Below are 20,389 nucleotides of genomic sequence, written 5' to 3'. Positions count from 1 at the left end.
ATTATGACCCATATGTCAACACACCGCAACCAGCCTGTGGCTCGTGTGTGTGTGTGTGTGTGTGTTTGAGGTTTACGGGCGCTAAACAGCGTGGTCATCAGCGCCCAAACGCATAGAAACAGGAACACATGCGGTGTAGGGACGAAGACGGACACCGAACAAGAGAACGGCTAAAAGACACAGGCCTGACGCAGTTCCAAATGCTCACCAACGACAAGGTTATACTCGCCTGCCTCCCTGGTTGCTCCAGAGGCCCAGCATCCTTCTAGACTTGTCGGAGAACCGGAGGAACTTCACTCCAGCGTTTGTTTTTACCTCCTTATTTTACGATATTTTAAACCAGCATCCGGACCATGTACCTGTATTCACAGATGGCTCTAAACAGGGGGACTCTGTTGGTTGTGCTGTTGTTTTCCCTGATCGAGTCGTCAAGTTACGGCTTCCTGCGGCGTTTACCATCCTCGATGCCGAATTGTTTGCAATCTTGCGGGCATTGGAGCAGATGAGATGTGTTCCCAGACTTAAGTTCCTCGTCTGTTCTGACTCCCTGAGTGCCCTTCAGACCATGCAACACTTGCGCCCAGCGGATACGGTCGTCCAGAACATCCATGATGCCCTACTCCACCTGCAACGACAGGGGAAGGAGGTTTCTTTCTGCTGGGTGCCGGGGCACGTGGGTATTAGGGGAAACGAACTGGCGGATGTGGCTGCCAAAGATGCATGTTCCCTCATTCACGTTGTTGAATGTGCCGTCCCCCCCATGCTGTAACCTCCCTTTTGCGTTTTCGTGTTATGTATCAATGGGAAGAGGAGTGGCTGGCAGTTTCTGACAATAAGCTGCGTCTGGTAAAGGCCACTACGCGACCATGGCGTACGTCCTACCAGTCATACAGGCGGGATGAGGTTCTCCTCACTCGCCTCCGCATTGGGCACAGTCCCTTAACGCATGGTTTTTTACTCCGGCGGGAGGACCCCCCAATCTGCAGTGCTTGTGGCGTCCAGATTACTGTCCGCCACATTTTACTTGACTGTCTTTTATTCTCTGACCAGAGGGCGGTGGTTTCTTTGCCACCGGATTTGCCCTCTATTTTGCAAGACGACGCAGTGACTGTGGTTAAGGTCTTACCGTTTTGTGTCCTGTCCAATCTGTTGCCTCGGATTTTAGGGAGAGGGTTTTAATGTGCTGCTGGGTGACTGGCTCACGCAGGTTTTAGGTAAGAGGTCCGCTAGTCACGATTACCTCCTTGTTTCCCTTCGGTATCTGTTCTCTTTTCCTTGTGTTTCCTTTCCTTTTTTAGTGTGTTTCTTCTCCTCTTGTTTTGCCTCTGTGGCTCGAGTACAGTAGTATATCACGGCAGCTTCCTCACTACATCATATCACCTTTCCCTAAAAGCTAGGCAACGGTGTTATGGAGCACCCGAAATTCAACAGAGTATCTGTAGTGCTCACCTAGACGACCTCACACCTTTTATTGTTCAGGCACACCCGCCACTCCTTGCGCCCTCTGTATATTACTCTGTAACTCGCACTGATCTGACAAGTCTATCAGACGGTAAACAACAGCATCATTAGCGAACAATCCAACAGGGCGCCCCAGATATTCTGACAAATCGTTGTCGTCGCCGAGAAATTTCAAAGGCCTCACAATACTTCCCCACGGAACCACTGTTCCACCTGCCGACCTGCCGTCAGTCACACAGACTCCGACAGGAAATCATGAATGCAGGAGACACACCACAAGAAGACAACCCAACAAGGAGACGCCTGTGTCGATCGGTGTCAAACACGTTTTGGAAATCCCGAAATAAGAAAGCAGGCCGAGATCGTCACGGAAACCACCACAGCTTCGTGTGAACAGTAGACCAGTTGTCTTCAACAGAACAACATTTCACAACATTTCCTTAAATCGTGCTCCCAATACGTTAATAAATTGCTTTTCTCGAGGCACCTCACAATGATCGAACGCATCATAGGTTCCGAACAGATGAACTGAAAACAGACATAAATCAGAAGTATATCAAAATTTGACAGCTCTACTTTCATTGCTATCTGGTAACCTTAACCTTCAGGTCACAGGACTGAATAATTCGACACTTTTCCGCTTGCATGTAGCAGCCTATTAATCGTCAATATATTTTTAAGCCTCATATATAATATATTGTTTTTCTAGAAATGGAGCGCACAGCTTGTCTTTCCGTTTCAGGCCGTTGTGGATGCTGCAACGAATTCTTCATTTCTTCCCCGCCACCCGTCACTCCTTGAGCCTGCTAAAGTGGACTGGATGGTTGGCGTGAATGAAAATGAAGGAGGACTTTTCAGTGCAAGTAATGTTTCCAGTTTATTTAAATAGGACATACTAATTTCATAAGTCCTTCGCAAACTCATCTATGAAACCACTTACAGAAAAACGAGCATGTACGTAAGAAACCTGCACTCTGTTTGTGCCAGCCTACTCAGCTTTATTTTATTAAGACGCACTAGATATTCATTCTGGCACCAATGACTGAAGAAGGAGGAATACTACGTGGTTAAAACGACCTTTGCAAATCAAGACAGTTACAGGCGGGACGCTATGCTCTGTTGGAAGAGATGGTTGTTGTAGATTCCAAGCTTTTGATTCCAAGCTTTTTGCTTTCGAAGAAAGTGTGGTAACTACAATACCATTGCACTCGGTCTGGATTAAATTGCTCGTTTGGTAAACGGAAGCCTGTAAAAGTCCAAATACGATAAGATTTCCCAATAGTGCGATGTGATTCCACAGCAAGCTTTTTTAATTATTACAACAATTTTTGCCCCAATTTTTATTTATGAGTAGCATTGCAGCTGCTGTACTATACTTCGCTGCCTTCCACAAATGCGTAATACGGCGACATATATGTTAAACCTATTACTTATTAACAGGCAAGTATCATCCTTCGCCTAGTGCTAAATCAGTATACAAACTACAGTCTAATTTAAACATCAGATATGTGGCTAAAAATCCTTTATTACTTAAAAAAAAACACTATGCAGTTCTAAATAGTTCATGATAAGAGCATTGCCTCAATGAATATTTTTGCTACGTATGAATTTTCATCTTAAGTGACGCTTTTGTATGAGCTGACACTATCTATGAAACTGTCTAAATACAAGGGTTTTTTGGAAAGTAAGTTCTAATCAGCCGCGAAATGGAAACCACTGACAAAATCAAAAATGTATTGTTTACAAGGGTTTGCTACAGCTTCCAGCTACTTATCTACATGGTCACCGTTTTGACTTAGACATTTGGCGTAGCGTTGTACCAACTTTCCAATACCCTTGACATAGAAGACAGCCGCCAGAGCTTTCTGCCAATTCACTACGCTGGTCTACAGCTCGTTGTCTGTGCCATAATGTTGTCTGCGTAACCAGCGGTTCATGTGAACAGAGATGAAACTTAGAGGAAGACAATTACGGGCTGTATTGTAATTAATCAAGAACTCCATCGAAAACGCTGCAAGAGCATCCTTATTGCCCCTGTAGAATGCAGCTAAGAATTGTCTAGAAGAAGGAAACGCGTGACAGTTATGTTACATTGGCTGCATAGCTTTAGGCGAAATTTCTCACCAGGCTCTAGTACTTGGCGACGGAGACTATTTTCCGGGCATCTTTACGTATTCCCCGAGAGCTTGAAAAGGGCGACGTGATTCATCGACGGGCGTAGTAGAGACACTGCCCAGCACATCTATGCAAAGTTGCATCGGATTTTCACAATGGTTTCCATTTCGTGGGCGATCGGAACTTACTTCCTAATAAACCTCATGTACCGAAACAGGCTCGAGACGCAGAAGTAAACAGAGGTAGCTGTATGTCGGTCCGCAAGTGATGGTTGAAGTGGTCGCTATAATAAAAATCTACTAATATCAATATCGCAGGCCCCTGTTTTGATCACAACCGACGTAGATTCTTCCCACACGTCGGTCAGGGGCCTGAAGATGGCGTAATGAAACGCTGAAACCCATTGCCAAATAAAATAAGGTTGGAAACTAGACGGCTGAAATGTGTTTAATTTAACATCCTCTAAATAAAGGTAGGATAGTGCCATAATTAATGAAGCCAATATAACACTGAATGATGCGGGGCAAAAAGCGATGGATGTGGTCGGGTACAGATCATACATCTGAAGTATTTTAAGCTGCAACTTTCTAACTTGACAATCAGTCAGGGAGGCACACATTAGCTACTGAAGTTTTATCCTCTGTAACATCTTTCAAAATAGCTTCCTAGTTGCCTTTATTACAAGAATAGGAAACACAAATTAGTACTAGTTCCATTATCAAAAGTCTGTTTATGAAATAATTCTGTGTCGTTACAAATAGTTGAAGGAGTCAGCGGAAAATATTGCTAACTCTCTGATGAACCATTCATTTCTCATCTGAGAGAAAAAAACGCAGAGCGTGAGTACAGTTTTAGGATGAAAATCTCCCTATACAAAAACTTCTTAGGTTTATCTTTGGCACAGATAGAATTACACCGGTACACTTATATTCTGCAATTATCGTGGATAGTGTGGTGGAGTTAAAGACCAAATTAAGGAAATATGTGTTGGGCAACTCCTATTTCACTGAAAACTTTCTTTTCAGAGGGTGTTAAAACTAATGTTCTTTTATAATTTTAAAACTAACATTAAGACTGTAACATACTAACGTTCCTTAATGTTCAGTAATTTCTTGGTATTCCATGTATATAAAATGTATATCCTTCTTACCGCACCTCAGAATTCCCTCTTCGTGGGAAATGTGGAATATGAGTAACGTAATGTAACTCAGCGTGACACAATAGCTGTTGCATCACGAGTATTTTTGTGCAAGAAATGAAACATGTAGAGCGTTTCAAATACATATGGCCACATCGTCCTCCCGCGTCTGATCTTAGGAACGCTGAAGAACAAATTCGGGCTCCAATTACTGTGAACACACAGTAGAAAATAACGTAGAATTGAAAACTGTCATCTGTGAAATGATATCAAATTTTAATTGATTTAACCTAGTCAGTAAATTATGGTAAGTGAAAAGCAGTTGATCCTTTTAACAAAAAATAGTTACTATTTCATTAATATGCGTATCGCCTTAATATTAGTTGGAGCTACTGTAAGAGGGTTTATACCTACTACTAACAAGCGTCACGCTTTTTTAATAACGGTGAATTTTCTTTCAGGACTTTATGCGAACAATTCCGCGTGGAAACAGATCGAAAATAGATTGAGGGTAGTGATACCAAAACAAAATGCAGACCTCATTGTAGAAAAGATTCGTGAATTTTACTTTCCATCTGGAGATCTCTCTCCCAAGGGTCTAACTGACGTGAGTATAAATTCGATGTATGGTATATACTTGGGCATTTCCTATTTCAGTGTACTTTCATAATATAAAAACTCAGTTTATTTGTGAAAATTAGTATGTATGTATGTATGTAAGTATTTATTAATATAGAAATAATTTCATTAATAGTTGCTAAACTTCGATCAAATTTTCATATGTTTTTGAACTTTTGCAATAGATGTACTCAGATGCCGCGTTTACATACGGTAGTGATGAGACAGTCCGACGCTACAAAAACACGGCCTCTGTCTTCTATTATTATTTTACCTACAGAGGAAAGTACAGGACAGCAGATCCTTATCGAAAAATTGACTTTGATTTCGGTAAGATAAAACATGCAGCTGCACTTTAATGTAGTGTTATATTCTTGGACTAGTACGTTACAGAAAATGTGCTCTCTTACGTCTCATTCATTTCAACAGCGTAATAATGAACAATACGCTACTGCCATGGTGAAACTCTTCGTCGGGTTTTAAACGAGCGGCATTTGTATCAGCGACTGGTATGAAGATAAGTGTATTTCACGCCACGTGCGAGTCTGTTCAGCTACTTATTTATCCACGTAGCTGTTCATCTGGCCCCATGAGAGAGAGTGAACCGTTATCCACACTTTTTCCATCTACTAGTAAATTACGATCCCAGGACCTCATGCTAATATTTAACAATGCTAAGTACAAGACAAAGAAATGCCTGTAAGTGTCAGAGTACGGTTAGCGCAAATTACAACTTTCTTATAACGTACCCCCTAACACAGAACAAACTATTATCACAAACCCCCTAAGGCAGCAACATAATCTTCAGTGAAACCGTAATTTCAGATTTTACCTGTCACTTAACTGTTACATTTTTTTAATATGCATCTGTCGATACAATTTTGCACTGCAGACCGCGAACTGTTCCTCACATAAACGCATTTTTTTATTTTATTTTTTTTTTCATCAGTCTATTGACTGGTTTGATGCGGCCCGCCACGAATTCCTTTCCTGTGCTAACCTCTTCATCTCAGAGTAGCACTTGCAACCTACGTCCTCAATTATTTGCTTGACGGATTCCAATCTCTGTCTTCCTCTACAGTTTTTACCCTCTACAGCTCCCTCTAGTACCATGGAAGTCATTCCCTCATGTCTTAGCAGATGTCCTATCATCCTGTCACTTCTCCTTATCAGTGTTTTCCACATATTCCTTTCCTCTCCGATTCTGCGTAGAACCTCCTCATTCCTTACCTTATCAGTCCACCAAATTTTCAACATTCGTCTATAGCACCACATCTCAAATGCTTCGATTTTCTTCTGTTACGGTTTTCCCACAGTCCATGTTTCACTACCATACAATGCTGTACTCCAGACGTACATCCTCAGAAATTTCTTCCTCAAATTAAGGCCGATATTTGGTATTAGTAGACTTCTCTTGGCCAATGCCTTTTTTGCCATAGCGAGTCTGCGTTTGATGTCCTCCTTGCTCCGTCCGTCATTGGTTATTTTACTGCCTAGGTAACAGAATTCCTTAACTTCATTGACTTCGTGACCATCAATCCTGATGTTAAGTTTCTCGGTGTTCTCATTTCTACTACTTCTCATTACCTTCGTCTTTCTCCGATTTACTCTCAAACCATACTGAGTACTCATTAGACTGTTCATTCCGTTCAGCAGATCATTTAATTCTTCTTCACTTTCACTCAGGATAGCAATGTCATCAGCGAATCGTATCATTGATATCCTTTCACCTTGTATTTTAATTCCACTCCTGAACCTTCCTTTTATTTCCATCATTGCTTCCTCGGTGTACAGATTGAAGAGTAGGGGCGAAAGGCTACAGCCTTGTCTTACTCCCTTCTTAATACGAGCACTTCGTTCTTGATCGTCCACTCTTATTATTCCCTCTTGTTTGTTGTACATATTGTATATGACCGGTCTCTCCCTATTTCTTACCCCTACTTTTTTCACAATCTTGAACAGCTTGCACCATTTTATATTGTAGAACGCTTTTTCCAGGTCGACAAATCCTATGAACGTGTCTTGACTTTTCTTTGGTCTTGCTTCCATTATTAGCCCTAACGTCAGAATTGCCTCTCTCGTGCCTTTACTTTTCCTAAAGCCAAACTGATCGTCACCTAGCGCATACTCAATTTTCTATTCCATTCTTCTGTATTTTATTCTTGTAAGCAGCTTCGATGCATGAGCTGTTAAGCTGATTGTGCGATAATTCTCGCTCTTGTCACCTCTTGCCGTCTTCGGAATTGTGTGGATGATGCTTTTCCGAAAGTCAGATGGTATGTCGCCAGACTCATATATTTTACACACCAGCGTGAATAGTCGTTTTGTTGCCACTTCCCCTAATGATTTTAGACATTCTGATGGAATGTTATCTATCCCTTCTGCCTTATTTGACCGTAAGTCCTCCAAAGCTCTTTTAAATTCCGATTCTAATACTGGATCCCCTATCTCTTCTAAATCGACTCCTGTTTCTTCTTCTATCACATCAGACAAATCTTCACCCTCATAGAGGCTTTCAATGTATTCTTTCCACCTATCTGCTCTCTCCTCTGCATTTAACAGTGGAATCCCCGTTGCACTCTTAATGATACCACTGTTGCTTTTAATGTCACCAAAGGTTGTTTTGACTTTCCTGTATGCTGAGTCTGTCCTTCCAACAATCATATCTTTATCGATGTCTTCACATTTTTCCTGCAACCATTTCGTCTTAGCTTCCCTGCACTTCCTATTTATTTCATTCCTCAGCGACTTGTATTTCTGTATTCCTGATTTTCCCGGAACATGTTTGTACTTCCTCCTTCCATCAATCAACTGAAGTATTTCTTCTGTTACCCATGGTTTCTCCGCAGCTACCTTCTTTGTACCTATTTTTTCCTTCCCAACTTCTGTGATGGCCCTTTTTAGAGACGTCCATTCCTCTTCAACTGTGTTGCCTACTGCGCTATTCCTTATTGCTGTATCTATAGCGTTAGAGAACTTCAAACGTATCTCGTCATACCTTAGAACTTCCGTATCCCACTTCTTAGCGTATTGATTCTTCCTGAATAATGTCTTGAACTTCAGCCTACTCTTCATCACTACTATATTGTGATCTGAGTCTATATCTGCTCCTGGGTACTCCTTACAATCCAGTATCTTATTTCGGAATCTCTGTCTGACCATGATGTAATCTAACTGACATCTTCCCGTATCTCCCGGCCTTTTCCAAGTATACCTCCTCCTCTTGTGATTCTTGAACAGGGTATTCGCTATTACTAGCTGAAAATTGTTACAAAACTCAATTAGTCTTTCTCCTCTTTCATTCCTTGTCCCAAGCCCATATTCTCCTCTAATCTTTTCTTCCACTCCTTCCCCTACAACTGCATTTCAGTCGCCCATGACTATTAGATTTTCGTCCCCCTTTACATACCGCATTACCCTTTCAATATCCTCATACACTTTCTCTATCTGTTCATCTTCAGCTTGCGACGTCGGTATGTATACCTACAAAATGTAAGAGATAGAAGATTTTTAACCTATTCTCTACATCTAAATAGTTTGGGAAACCTAGCATTCCGAAAAATATCACGAAGAATAAAAAGAGGTTTACAATCTTTTACACAAAAATTGAAATTTTTACCAAGGAACGGATGCAGTCTCACTAGATTTTATAAAAAGTTTCTTACACGGTTGTTGCAGACAACCGCCATTGGGAGGTATTTGCCACATGTGAACAACTCAGTACCTCGGCTTTGTGCAGGGTTCAACACAGAAGATTACCCACGTAAATGGTAGTCTTCCCCTATGAACAGTTACATATATTATCTCAATGAAAATTCAGCCCCATTCATACTGGTCGCTCATACGACTTGCTCTCGTGTGAAAGCGTATCGCTTCATAGAACTATTGCTTTTTGGAACTACTGTATGGCTTTCACGACCTTACTTTCAGGTGCTGGACACACAGATGAACTGTTCTACCTATTTCCTAGAAACCCGTTCTATCCGGAAGATTACGATTTACCAGACGAAGACATGAAGATGGTTGAAATAATGACTAAGCTGTGGACCGATTTCGCTAAAACTGGGTAACTATATCAATTAATACATAATGGTATATATTATAAAATTTCAAAAAAAACACTATCGATTTTTGTACCTTTAATTCACTGTGAGGAAACTCTCGATGAGTTGTGTCTTCATGGAAAGAGAGCAAATTTAAAAATGTTATTCTAACGGAGGTATACGCGACAAACACGTAAATTACCCATGCATTGACAAGATATGATTCAAACTGGGTGCTTATTGCTGATCCATTGATTATACATGGCTGTTTTGTGTAGCACAACAGACATTACATCGATGTGCCAATTATGTGTTTCCTGCTCTTAATGTACCTGAGAGTGCCGCTGTCCGATCTGCTAGTGAAGCACACCCTGCACACTTACTTGCTCCCGTATTTGCTCGTGGAAGCCCGCGGACCGTGGAGATACCACGTTTGCTAACGTTGCCTCCTCTGTCTTGCCAACGACCTGTGAGCCGGTTGGAGGTCAGAAACGGATCAAGTAGGAGCCTGATGTTGAGGGTTACACATATTACAAATCAAGGCGCGGCTGTTACATCAGTGATACAGCAGTTCCCTTCCAACTCTGTTATGCTGCGGGTATGACGAGCCTGAGAATGGTAGCGCTGCGGTCGCTCGGTACTCGTCGAATCTCTTTTACTGAAGTGTACAGGTGCGTAAGCGAGTCATTACTCAGTACAGAAGTTGAGTGCACGATCTTGCTGATGTGAAGTATCACAGACAGGGCGAAATGACAGATTGCCGGGATCAGATTGCAACGAAGCCGTTTCTTGTGAAGCTGATGAGGTTGTAACACGAAAATTAAGTGGCGCAGGGTATACAATTGAAAATGTACACCGTTACAGGAATAGTAATGTTTGGAATATGTTCGATGATGTATTCCGCCTTTCAGACCAATAGCATGTAGAGTTCATCCAATGGGTACGAAATGGTTAACTCCACCTGCGTCGTGAGAAAACATAGTGCTCCGTCAAACGGAAAGAGCATACGGAGCAGTATGACTTATGCCCGTGTGGTCAAGCAGCACGCCTTTCGTGTATTCTTAGTCATGGCAGCTTGCACTTGTGTGTATATAGCCCATCCTTTATTTCTGCTATTTTTTCAAAGACTGCTCTTTAAATTTATTCCAACAATTTATGAGTATACAGACAATATACTTCGTCTTCATATTCTGTATCCTTGTACTGTCATCACAGACTCCCTAACGGGTCGATGTGTGTGTGTGTGTGTGTGTGTGTGTGTGTGTGTGTGTGTGTGTGTGTGTGTGTGTGTCAATGTAATTATTAAATCTTTGGGTGAATAATGTCTACATATTACAATAAATTTACAGCTGTCTTATACAAGTGCACACAGATAAACTTACATGGACATACATAGTACAAATTACATATACATATCCATACATACATGAAGATGCGCGTGCGCACACACAGACACACACACACACACACACACACACACATCAATTTGAAAATAATTTAGATAAAGCTCATTTAAGTCCAGCAGACATTTTGAATAGAACATCATACAAACAAATACTAGCAAATGGGAAGTACTACCAGAAAATAAAGTCACTGCTAGGTCATGGTCAAAGTGTATAGAAGGAAGAAGAAGAATATAGACAGAAAAAATGAGAACTGCTTCGAAACTACGAACATGTAACGAAGCTGTGTCTTGTGAGGCTGAGGAGGTTATAACACGAAAATTAAGTGGCGCAGTGCATACAACTGAAAATGCACACCATTACAGGAAAAGTAATGTTTGGAATAAGTTCTATGATGTATTCCACCTTTCAGAAGAATAGCATGTAGAGTTCATCCAATGGGTACTAAATGGTTAATTCCACCTGCATCGTGAGAAAACATATGTAAAAAATATATGTAATAGTTTTGCATTGTCCAAGAAGGTCCAACCACACCTAATAATAATAACAATAATAAATACTGCATGTAGCTGCAGTGTCACGACCACTCCGTTATGCTTGCAATCCCGTATCCTGGATCTCCTTTCTACGCTGATCGAGTCCATTTGTACCGCACGAAGAGTCAAGCGACCTGTTCACAGTGATATGAGCAGTGGCGGAGACTCACGAGTGCTGAGAGACGGCGAGTTCGGAGATAACGTCTTTGGCGCGCTGACGAGTTTAACGCGAGGGTACACAGCTCATTTCTGATCTCTACTGGCTGTCTCTATTAACTAGCATTTTGACACTAAACGGTACATTCGTTGAAGCGTATCTAAAATAAGTATGCTTCACACTCCGCTTATCCAACGAACCGACGTACCCCCGTTTATCTGCTGGTCCTGAACCGGTTACAAACACTCATCGGTTGTTTCATCGGATTAATGAATATTCCACGGAGAAAAACGAAGATTGTTGAAAACGTAGTACTACTAACTAAAAGTGGGACGGAATTAAAGGGACTTAAACTGCTATCAAGTATCTCAGCTGTGGATGCTTAGCACTCCAAACTTTTATTGTAACCGTTAAGCTGATTTCCGAATTCCTCTGCTAATACCTTGACTTCTCTCCTCTAAGTAACCTCTCCTTGAAACAAACTTTACAACTGACTGTAAAAAAGATTTATATTTGACATAACTCAACAGAAACTTATCGAACGGAGGTTGGTGACTAACACTGGTCAGTTGAAGAAAACATACTTGCTCTTGTGATGTACACGTACGAAGTATGTATAGTTAAGACAGCGCAGAAGTATCCTCCATTTATACATTAATTTATGCATAGAATCCAGTTGTTTCCACGTCGGTAACGGTGACAGAATATGGCGAGGACCACTGATTTCGTAAAACCACCGGACAGACGATAGCCGGCCGCGGTGGTCGTGCGGTTGTAGGCGCTCCAGTCCGGAGCCGCGCTGCTGCCACGGTCGCAGGTTCGAATCCTGCCACGGGCATGGATGTGTGTGATGTCCTTAACTTAGTTAGGTTTATGTAGTTCTAAGTTCTAGGGGACTGATGAACACAGCAGTTGAGTCCCATAGTGCTCAGAGCCATTTTTGATAGACGATATTTGCACTTTCACAGTGTGGTTTCTCCTACAATTGCGATCGCAACGCAAGGGCCAAATGCATACACTGAGTAGATGAATTGTGTGCTGTGGGTAGCCGATGTTACTCTATGGTGTCGTTCCAAAAATTACACCAAATCAAAAAAATCGTGCGTGTTAGTAAACAACGGGTGGCTGCATATTACTAAGTAGCTCAGGTGTTCTGGTTTTGAATGAAAGTTCCCGATTTGTTCCACGGTCTTAAGGCAAAAGTCTAAAATGGTAATACCTTCCCAAGTATTCTCTCTTGCTAGACCCGCTACCCCTTACCAGGTCGTTGGGATTTGGCTGGAAAGAAGAGAGCTCTGCAATGGGTCGGAACTTGGAGACTGGTTGCCGATGCTCTAAATCAAACGAAGGTGAAATGACGACTGCAAATGGGAAGCGTGATTAATTGAACTGTCTGCCGCTGATTCCCTGTTAGACGGAATAATCAGTCTTACCTGCCAATCTTCCTTTGCTCGACGGTTGTAGCAAAGAACTGTGTCAAGAGTTTCTGGTAGCTTTTGAAGGGGGGCAACAGGGGAATGCCACAGACTAGAAGACAGAGAGGTCCGGTAAAAATTCAGATACATTGACCATAAAACTCATGAAATGCGAGATGCCTTGTTACATTACATTTGCTGTTAAACAACACACACACACACACACACACAAATTAAGCAACAAGCTGACATGAAAATGTCTTACTGCACGTCAAGACAAAATAAGAGGAACCACTGAACCCATGAAACAAAGTATGAACAAGTCGCCCATCCCCTTTTTTAGAGTCAGTGTGTACCAGATAATCACACTGGAAATAATTAATAGACGAGAGGTCTGAGTTGAAAGTAGCCCAAGTAGGGACAGCATGAACTTATTTATCGTGGTAGAGTACACAGCTTGGTCATGTCCAGTGATGGAGATAATAGCGGAAGTATCACCAGGAAATTATGACGGAAGTAACTGTGAACGTTTTGATGAGCGATAATAGTACAAATAAGAGCTGCTCAACCCATAGTTACCACCGACTGCTGGAAGCATTATGCACACAGACTTGAAAATGATAGTGACACCCGTTTATCACCAAGTCACTCTAACTGAGCCAGTGGGGTGGCGAGAGGGTCTATGTCCTTTCATCAATCCCAACGCCACAGAAAGTGGGCCCCATAACAAACCTAACAAGGGAGGCGATTAGAATTTGATCCGGCCACCAATAGCCTGTACTTCCAGTTCAGATGCAGGACTAGGCTGCAGTGGCGTCAAATCTATGAAGGCTGGAAGGTCTGGTATCATAACGCCTCGAGATAGCCGAGGCTATGAGGTTCAAAGTAACGGCTCGGGAGCTTCTGCAGCACATAATTCATCTGCAGTTGAGAAAATTTCTCCGTCTCCACGAGACATTAGTTCACAGCTGAGGTAAGCTATCGGTGGTCACAGACTGCCAGGGAAAATAGCTTTAATATCATTAATTCACCAGTTAATTCTTTCGGCTCTTAAATTAATCACTAGAGCAATACGTGACCAGTATTATTAGATTTGTGATCTTTCACGCAAGCCAAATTCTGCAATCGGATATACAAAGTGGTTATAATTAAACTGACTGCGTTCTGAGTGCTGCAGCAAGGGCTGTATGCATGGCAGGACGCTGAAATATCATAGGCTTGTTTATTAATCAAGCGCGCGCTGTGTATGTTAAAATGAAATAGTTCCGCTTCCTGCCACCACGTGAAAATATGGCGCTGTAAGCAGTCAGAAAGAGATAGGGGGTGTTTCCTCTTCCACTTTCAGTGTGCTGTTTGTCACTTGATGATACCTGCTGATTTCCTTTGACTGGTAGTATAAAAGGTTAAGAAGGTTGAAGTCTTCCATATCAAATGCAATGATACATGAGGAGTAAGTCCGTACACTACTGGTAAAGATGTTTTATCAGAACACCAACAACAGCAGCGCTGCACTGCGGGAATATCGCCGATAGAAAATGCTCCGAAGGGGCCTCGTGTCAATAAATGGGCTGAATAATATAATCAAGGAATTTGAAGAAACAAGTGAACCGGGGTAGTCCAGCAGGGGAAGGGAGGTGACCCATGCCCATGCCAGATGATAAGTTGCTGAAGCTGAAGCCAACCGAGCAGTACATGCCTCAAATTCTGCACCCAGTACTCGAGCTATACTACAGGGATTGTCTCTACCCTGGTCGATCGTTCAAAAGATTTTGCGTCCCATTTGCACTGGTATTCACGCACGATTCAGAATATGAGCCAAGTGAAATCCCAAGATAGACTACGACGCGTGACTTCGCCTTTCGTTCTTTCGCATGCGATCACAGAATATTCTTTGGACGGACGGGGCACATTTTACTATGCACCGTGCCGTGAATGCAGAGAACTGAAGCATGTTTTGTGCAGGTATGTCCACTGCGCTCACATTATGTGACTGTCTAGGGTAGTTTCACAAGCTTCCATTTTTCTTTGAGGGGATGTCATCTCGCGGACCTGTTAGGTGTACAGTGACATCTGCAAATTACGGTGGAGGCCATTAAAATTGCTACACCACGAAGATGACGTGCTACAAGCGCGAAATTTAACGGACAGGAAGAAGATGCTGTGATATGCAAATGATTAGCTATTCAGAGCATTCACAAAAGGTTGGCGCCGGCGACAACACCTACAACGTGCTGACATGAGGAGAGTTTCCAACCGATTTCTCATACACAAACATCAGTTGACCGGCGTTGCCCGGTGAAACGTTGCTGTCATGTCTCGTGTAAGGAGGAGAAATTCGTATCATCACGTTTCCGACTTCGATAAAGGTCGGATGTAGCCTATCGCGAATGCGGTTTATCGTATCGCGACAATGCGGTTCGCGTTGGTCGAGATCCAATCACTTTTAGCAGAATATGGAATCGGTGGGTTCAGTAGGGTAATACGAAACGCCGTGCTGGTTCACAACGGCCTCGTATCAGTAGCAGTCGAGATCACAGACATCTTATCCGCATGGCCGTAACGGATTGTGCAGCCACGTCTCGATCCCTGAGTCAACAGATGGGGACATTTGCAAGACAACAACCATCTGCACGAACAGTTCGACGACGTTTGCAGCAGCATGGACTATCAGCTCGGAGACCATGGCAGGGGTTACCCTTGACGCCGCATCACAAACTGGAGCGCCTGCGATGGTGTACTCAACGACGAACTTGGGTGCACGAAAGGCAAAATGTCATTTTTTCGGATGAATCCAGGTTCTGTTTACAGCATCATGATGGTCGCATCCGTGTTTGGCGACATCGCGGTGAACACACATTGGAAGCGTGTATCCGTCATCGCTATACTGGCGTATCACCTGTCGTCATGGTAAGGGATGCCATTGGTTACACGTCTCGGTCACCTCTTGTTCGCATTGACGTCGCTTTGAACAGTGGACGTTACATTTCAGATGTATTACGACCCGTGGCTCTACCCTTCTTTCGATCCCTGCGAAACCCTACATTTCAGCAGGATAATGCACGATCGCATGTTACAGGTCCTGTATGGGCCTTACTGCATACAGGAAATGTTCGACTGCTGCCCTGGAAAGCACATTCTCCAGATCTCTCATCAATTGAAAACGTCTGGTCAATGGTGGCCGAGCAACTGGCTCGTCACAATACGCCAGTCACTACTCTGGATGAACTGTGGTATCGTGCTGAAGCTGCATCGGCAGCTAGCTTTACCTGTACACGCCATCCAAACTCTGTTTGACTCAATGATCAGGCATATCAAGGCCGTTATTACGGCCAGAGGTGGTTGTTCTGGGTACGATTTCTCAGGGTCTATGCACCCAAATTGCGTGGTAATGTCAGCTCTAGTATAATATATCTGTCCAATGAATACCTTTTTATCATCTGCATTTATTCTTGGTGCAGCAATTTTAATGGCCAGTAGTGAATATGGATGTCCCTGCGTAACACGTGATTTCGACTTTGCAAGAACGCAACTGGGTCCACAATACTATTCTCATGTAAGATGGGTGGCACCATACATCGCTTGACAGGTGAAGGGTTTGCTTCGAAAAAACAATGGTTCAAATGGCTCTGAGCACTATGGGACTTAGCATCTGAGGTCATTAGTCCCCTAGAACTTAGAACTATTTAAACCTAACTATCCTGAGGACATCACACGCATCCATGCCCGAGGCAGGATTCGAGCCTGCAACAGCAACAGTCGCGCTGTTCCGGACTGATGCGCCTAGAACCGCTCGGTCACAGAGGCCGGCGGTTTGCCTCGAGATAGCTTTGGTAACGACTGCATCATCTCTAGGCAATTTCAAGATGTGTTGTCTTCCAGATTCCCAGACTTAAATCTGTGTGGCTTCTGGTCATAAGGATATCTGAAAGATCGGTTCTATCAGGGATTTATCTGGACTCCTGACCTGAAGGAGAGTGTGCGACGACATAACTCTGGTTACACCGGATATGCTGAAAGCAGCTGTCAACTATGTCGTGTTATGGATGAAACTCACAGAGAGAGGTGGCGCAGTGGTTAGCACCCTGTACTCGCATTCGGTCATCCAGATTTAGATTTCCCGTGATTTCCCCAAATCGCTTCGGGAAAATGGTAGTATGATTCCTTTGAAAGGGTAAGGCCGATTTCCTTCCCTATCCTCAACACAATCCGACTTTCTGCTTCGTCTCTAACGACTCCGATGTCGACAGGACGCTAAACTGAGTCTTTATTCCTTTACAGATGCAGCTTGTTGCTGAATCAGAAGACCATATTGAACACTTGTTTTAAATCGTGGCCATATCCTAATAAATGTCCCAGAGCCACAGTTATAATGTGTTTGATCTTTCCTCCCCTATTCTTGGACCCACACCAACTACATCCTGATCGCTTACAGCGCCAAATATTCATCTCGTGGCGGAAAGTCAACTATTATAACTTTTAGCATGTTTCGTGAGCATACCGATAACTGAACACACCTGAGATGTTTCAGTGTTCTGCTATTTACAGAGTCCGTACTACAGCACTCGGAACACCGTCAGTTTAAATAAAACCACCCATTATAAATTTAATTTTATCTGGCAAATTTCGCTTTCTCAAGAGGTTGGAGAGAGCTCCAGTCGTATCTTTTGCTTACCTCTTGTAGGACAGAGAAAAGTTCCTGAACTACAAACTCTGTATATTGCTTGTCAGTTAATAACTTACATAAGTACATCAATGCCTCCCTGTGGTTGCAGACTAGGGCTGCGTTCATGTGGATCCTTTTCTAAAGTAATGAACATGAAGGAGCACAAGTTGAATCCTCAACAGTCATTGTCAATTTTTCAAGGATCTTCTGACGGAAGAGTATTCAATGTTATCTGTGTGATCAACAAAAAGCCATACTAATAAATACTTCCTAAATATGAAGTTGATACTTAATCTACGATATTGACCAAGTCACACCAATTTAACAAAAACAAATTTTCATTGATACCGATGTCCTTTTTTTCAGCAGGTAAACACTGCTTCTCCTTTTCCAAATAGCTATGGTTTTAGTCTTTGTAAAGTGGGTATGATATTTGAAGTGTATGTTGCTCTTTGCTTCCATAGACTATTTTTTTTACAATTTATTTGCCTTCCATTTAGCTCTGACTCAGAAGCCAAATGCTTTTTCAGACAAACGACTGGATTTGAATCCTCACTTAAGAAACTTTTAGTTTCATGTTCATTTAATTTAAAATTAATTACAGCTATAGGTGGCATGTAACTTGCAATTGGTCTCGGAATATTTACATTATTCTGATTATATCTGTTGTAGATGATTGTATGTAGTAAAAAAGACTCACGTTAGCGTGGGAAAAGAAAATGTTTCAGAATTATATTCTCGTTTTAGTGAAGTATATTTCTACCTTTCCTTCTTTATTAAATCTTTAATATATTCCAAATACGGCAACCGTTTAACCGGCAAGAAATTTCTGTAATGAGAGACTGTCATATACGCCACTGCCTATGATAGCTTTAAAAATGTTGAGCCTTTACGAATCTGAATCCCTGTGAGTCGTTTTAAATGATGAAAATATATTAATACCTATAAGGGCTTATACTTCAGATCTGAGAGAGCCAAGCTGCTCCAATTAGTACTAATTTTGTGTGGCCTCAGTGACCTGGTGATTATCTTTCTGTTTGACGCCGCTTCGGTGCTTTGCCTGTTCCTACCTTTCTCAGTTTTTTAGTCGGGGACAGGGGACCTACGGTCTAACGTGGAATCCAAACCAAGTGTTGTTTCTAGCACATCCTCACTTCGTTGGCAGGTGAAGGCTAGGTTAAAGGGAAGACGGAAAATCCGTGGTCTGACTGAGATTCGATCCCACGTGCTCCCTGTTTCCATGCACGCGCTTTGACACTGCACCGTCAAGCCCTATGTTTATAAGGTTTGATGAGTAAGTTAGCGAGTATCAAAACATGTGACATATACGGCCATATCTTTTGGTTGCGCTGACTTAGAAGTTTAAAATATTTAGGCCACCAAGGGTCTGAGGATCGTAGTATTTGACATAAATTTCAGCTTCATATCTCCGCCGTTTCTGAGGAAAAGGGTCTTCCCATACGTACGGACTGGCAGACGGACAACTGACTACAAAAGGAACCATTTTTTACGTGATATTATTACAAATTAGCAATTTTCGGATGTTTTTCCTTCACTTGCCCAATGAAACATTACTTTTTGCCAAATAGTATGGTTCTAGGTCAACGGGAAGCAGCCTGCAGGCTTTGATGAATGAGTTTTCGAGTGTTAAAATATTAGACATAAATGGCCGTTCTTTTGACTGCATTGACTTAGAAGTTTGCTTTACACCGGCAAGGAACCGTATAGCTGCCATAATTTCAACTTGATATCTCTATCCGTTCATGAGTAAAAGGGGTCTCAGCAGTAGGACAGACACACACACAAGGAAGTGGTCCCAATAGGGTTCCGTTTTTACCGGTTGAAGTACAGAACCGTAAAGATAACACCGACTTCGTAATTTCTTTTCTTGAATCTCAAACGTTCTAGAAAACGTGAGTACATTCATAATGTCCGTGCATACCGTTTCCTCCAACATTACTCATACATACTTCCATTTCATTTTTTTCTTACTGCCTTTGTTGTTTTTGCAGGAACCCAACTCCAGATGGAGACCCTGTAACATGGCCGAAAGTTACATCTGACGATGAACCGGAGTACTTAGAGATCGGCGAAGAGTTGAAAGCTAAGAGGGGCTTCACCAAGGAGCGTACTGAATTCTGGCGATCACTAAGTTCTTTGTGGAATTCCGGAGTACAGGAAGACACTAAGGACGAACTGTAGTTGCCAGAAGTTGAAGCCAGAAGTAGAATTTCTTAATGTATTTGACACACAAATTAATAAAGGCTATAACTTAATCGTTTCAGTTGTAGAATCTATTATTGACAGTACGAGTATACATCATGTACACTGAGATATTTCTTTCAAAAGCGTTTATAACAAAAGTGTAAATGAGCGACTTGTTTCCGTAGCCACTCTACACTTATCAGTACCACAAGAAATTTGGGACCAAACTGCTGAGGCCATCGGTCCCTACGCTTACACACTACTTAATCTAACTTGAACTAACTTACACGAATGACAACACACACACCCATGCCCGAGGGAGGACTCGAAACTCCGAAGAGTGCACCTCGCGAACCACGACATGGCGTCCCTAGACCTCACGGCTACCCCGCGCTGCAGTACCACAAGATCTCGTTTCCATAATTACAAATGACTTTCTTAAAATGTCGAAAGACTTAAAGCTATTTTTTCCTGGAATCCTCTGACACACTCTTGGGTGACGGGGTGGGGGACAGTGGACAAACACGGACAATAAAGTGAGCTTCAGCCACGAGATGAATAAAATGAAGTTGTCGTTCTTGGCGAGTTGAAGTAGTAAAAATTTGTCGTATTCCAGCTGGACGAGCTCATGTAGG

General features: G+C 42.4%; 1 protein-coding gene across 1 annotated transcript in view; it reads left to right on the top strand.

Annotated features, from left to right (window-relative positions):
* Window positions 1–19,833, top strand: part of LOC126355944 (juvenile hormone esterase-like) — a 58,505-nt gene extending 38,672 nt beyond the window's left edge. The window contains exons 6-10 of the mRNA XM_050006528.1: window positions 2,204–2,324; window positions 5,176–5,321; window positions 5,518–5,662; window positions 9,263–9,398; window positions 19,562–19,833. Of these exons, the coding sequence (XP_049862485.1) occupies window positions 2,204–2,324; window positions 5,176–5,321; window positions 5,518–5,662; window positions 9,263–9,398; window positions 19,562–19,751 (738 nt within the window). The 3' untranslated portion in view covers window positions 19,752–19,833. The remainder of the gene's footprint in view (window positions 1–2,203; window positions 2,325–5,175; window positions 5,322–5,517; window positions 5,663–9,262; window positions 9,399–19,561) is intronic.
* Window positions 19,834–20,389: the final 556 nt, after the last annotated feature.

The sequence above is a fragment of the Schistocerca gregaria genome, chromosome 3 (assembly GCF_023897955.1).
Source record: "Schistocerca gregaria isolate iqSchGreg1 chromosome 3, iqSchGreg1.2, whole genome shotgun sequence".
Classification (NCBI taxonomy): Eukaryota; Metazoa; Arthropoda; class Insecta; order Orthoptera; family Acrididae; genus Schistocerca; species Schistocerca gregaria.
The sequence above is the reverse complement of the archived record's forward strand: the minus strand, read 5'-3'. Positions and strand labels throughout refer to the sequence as shown.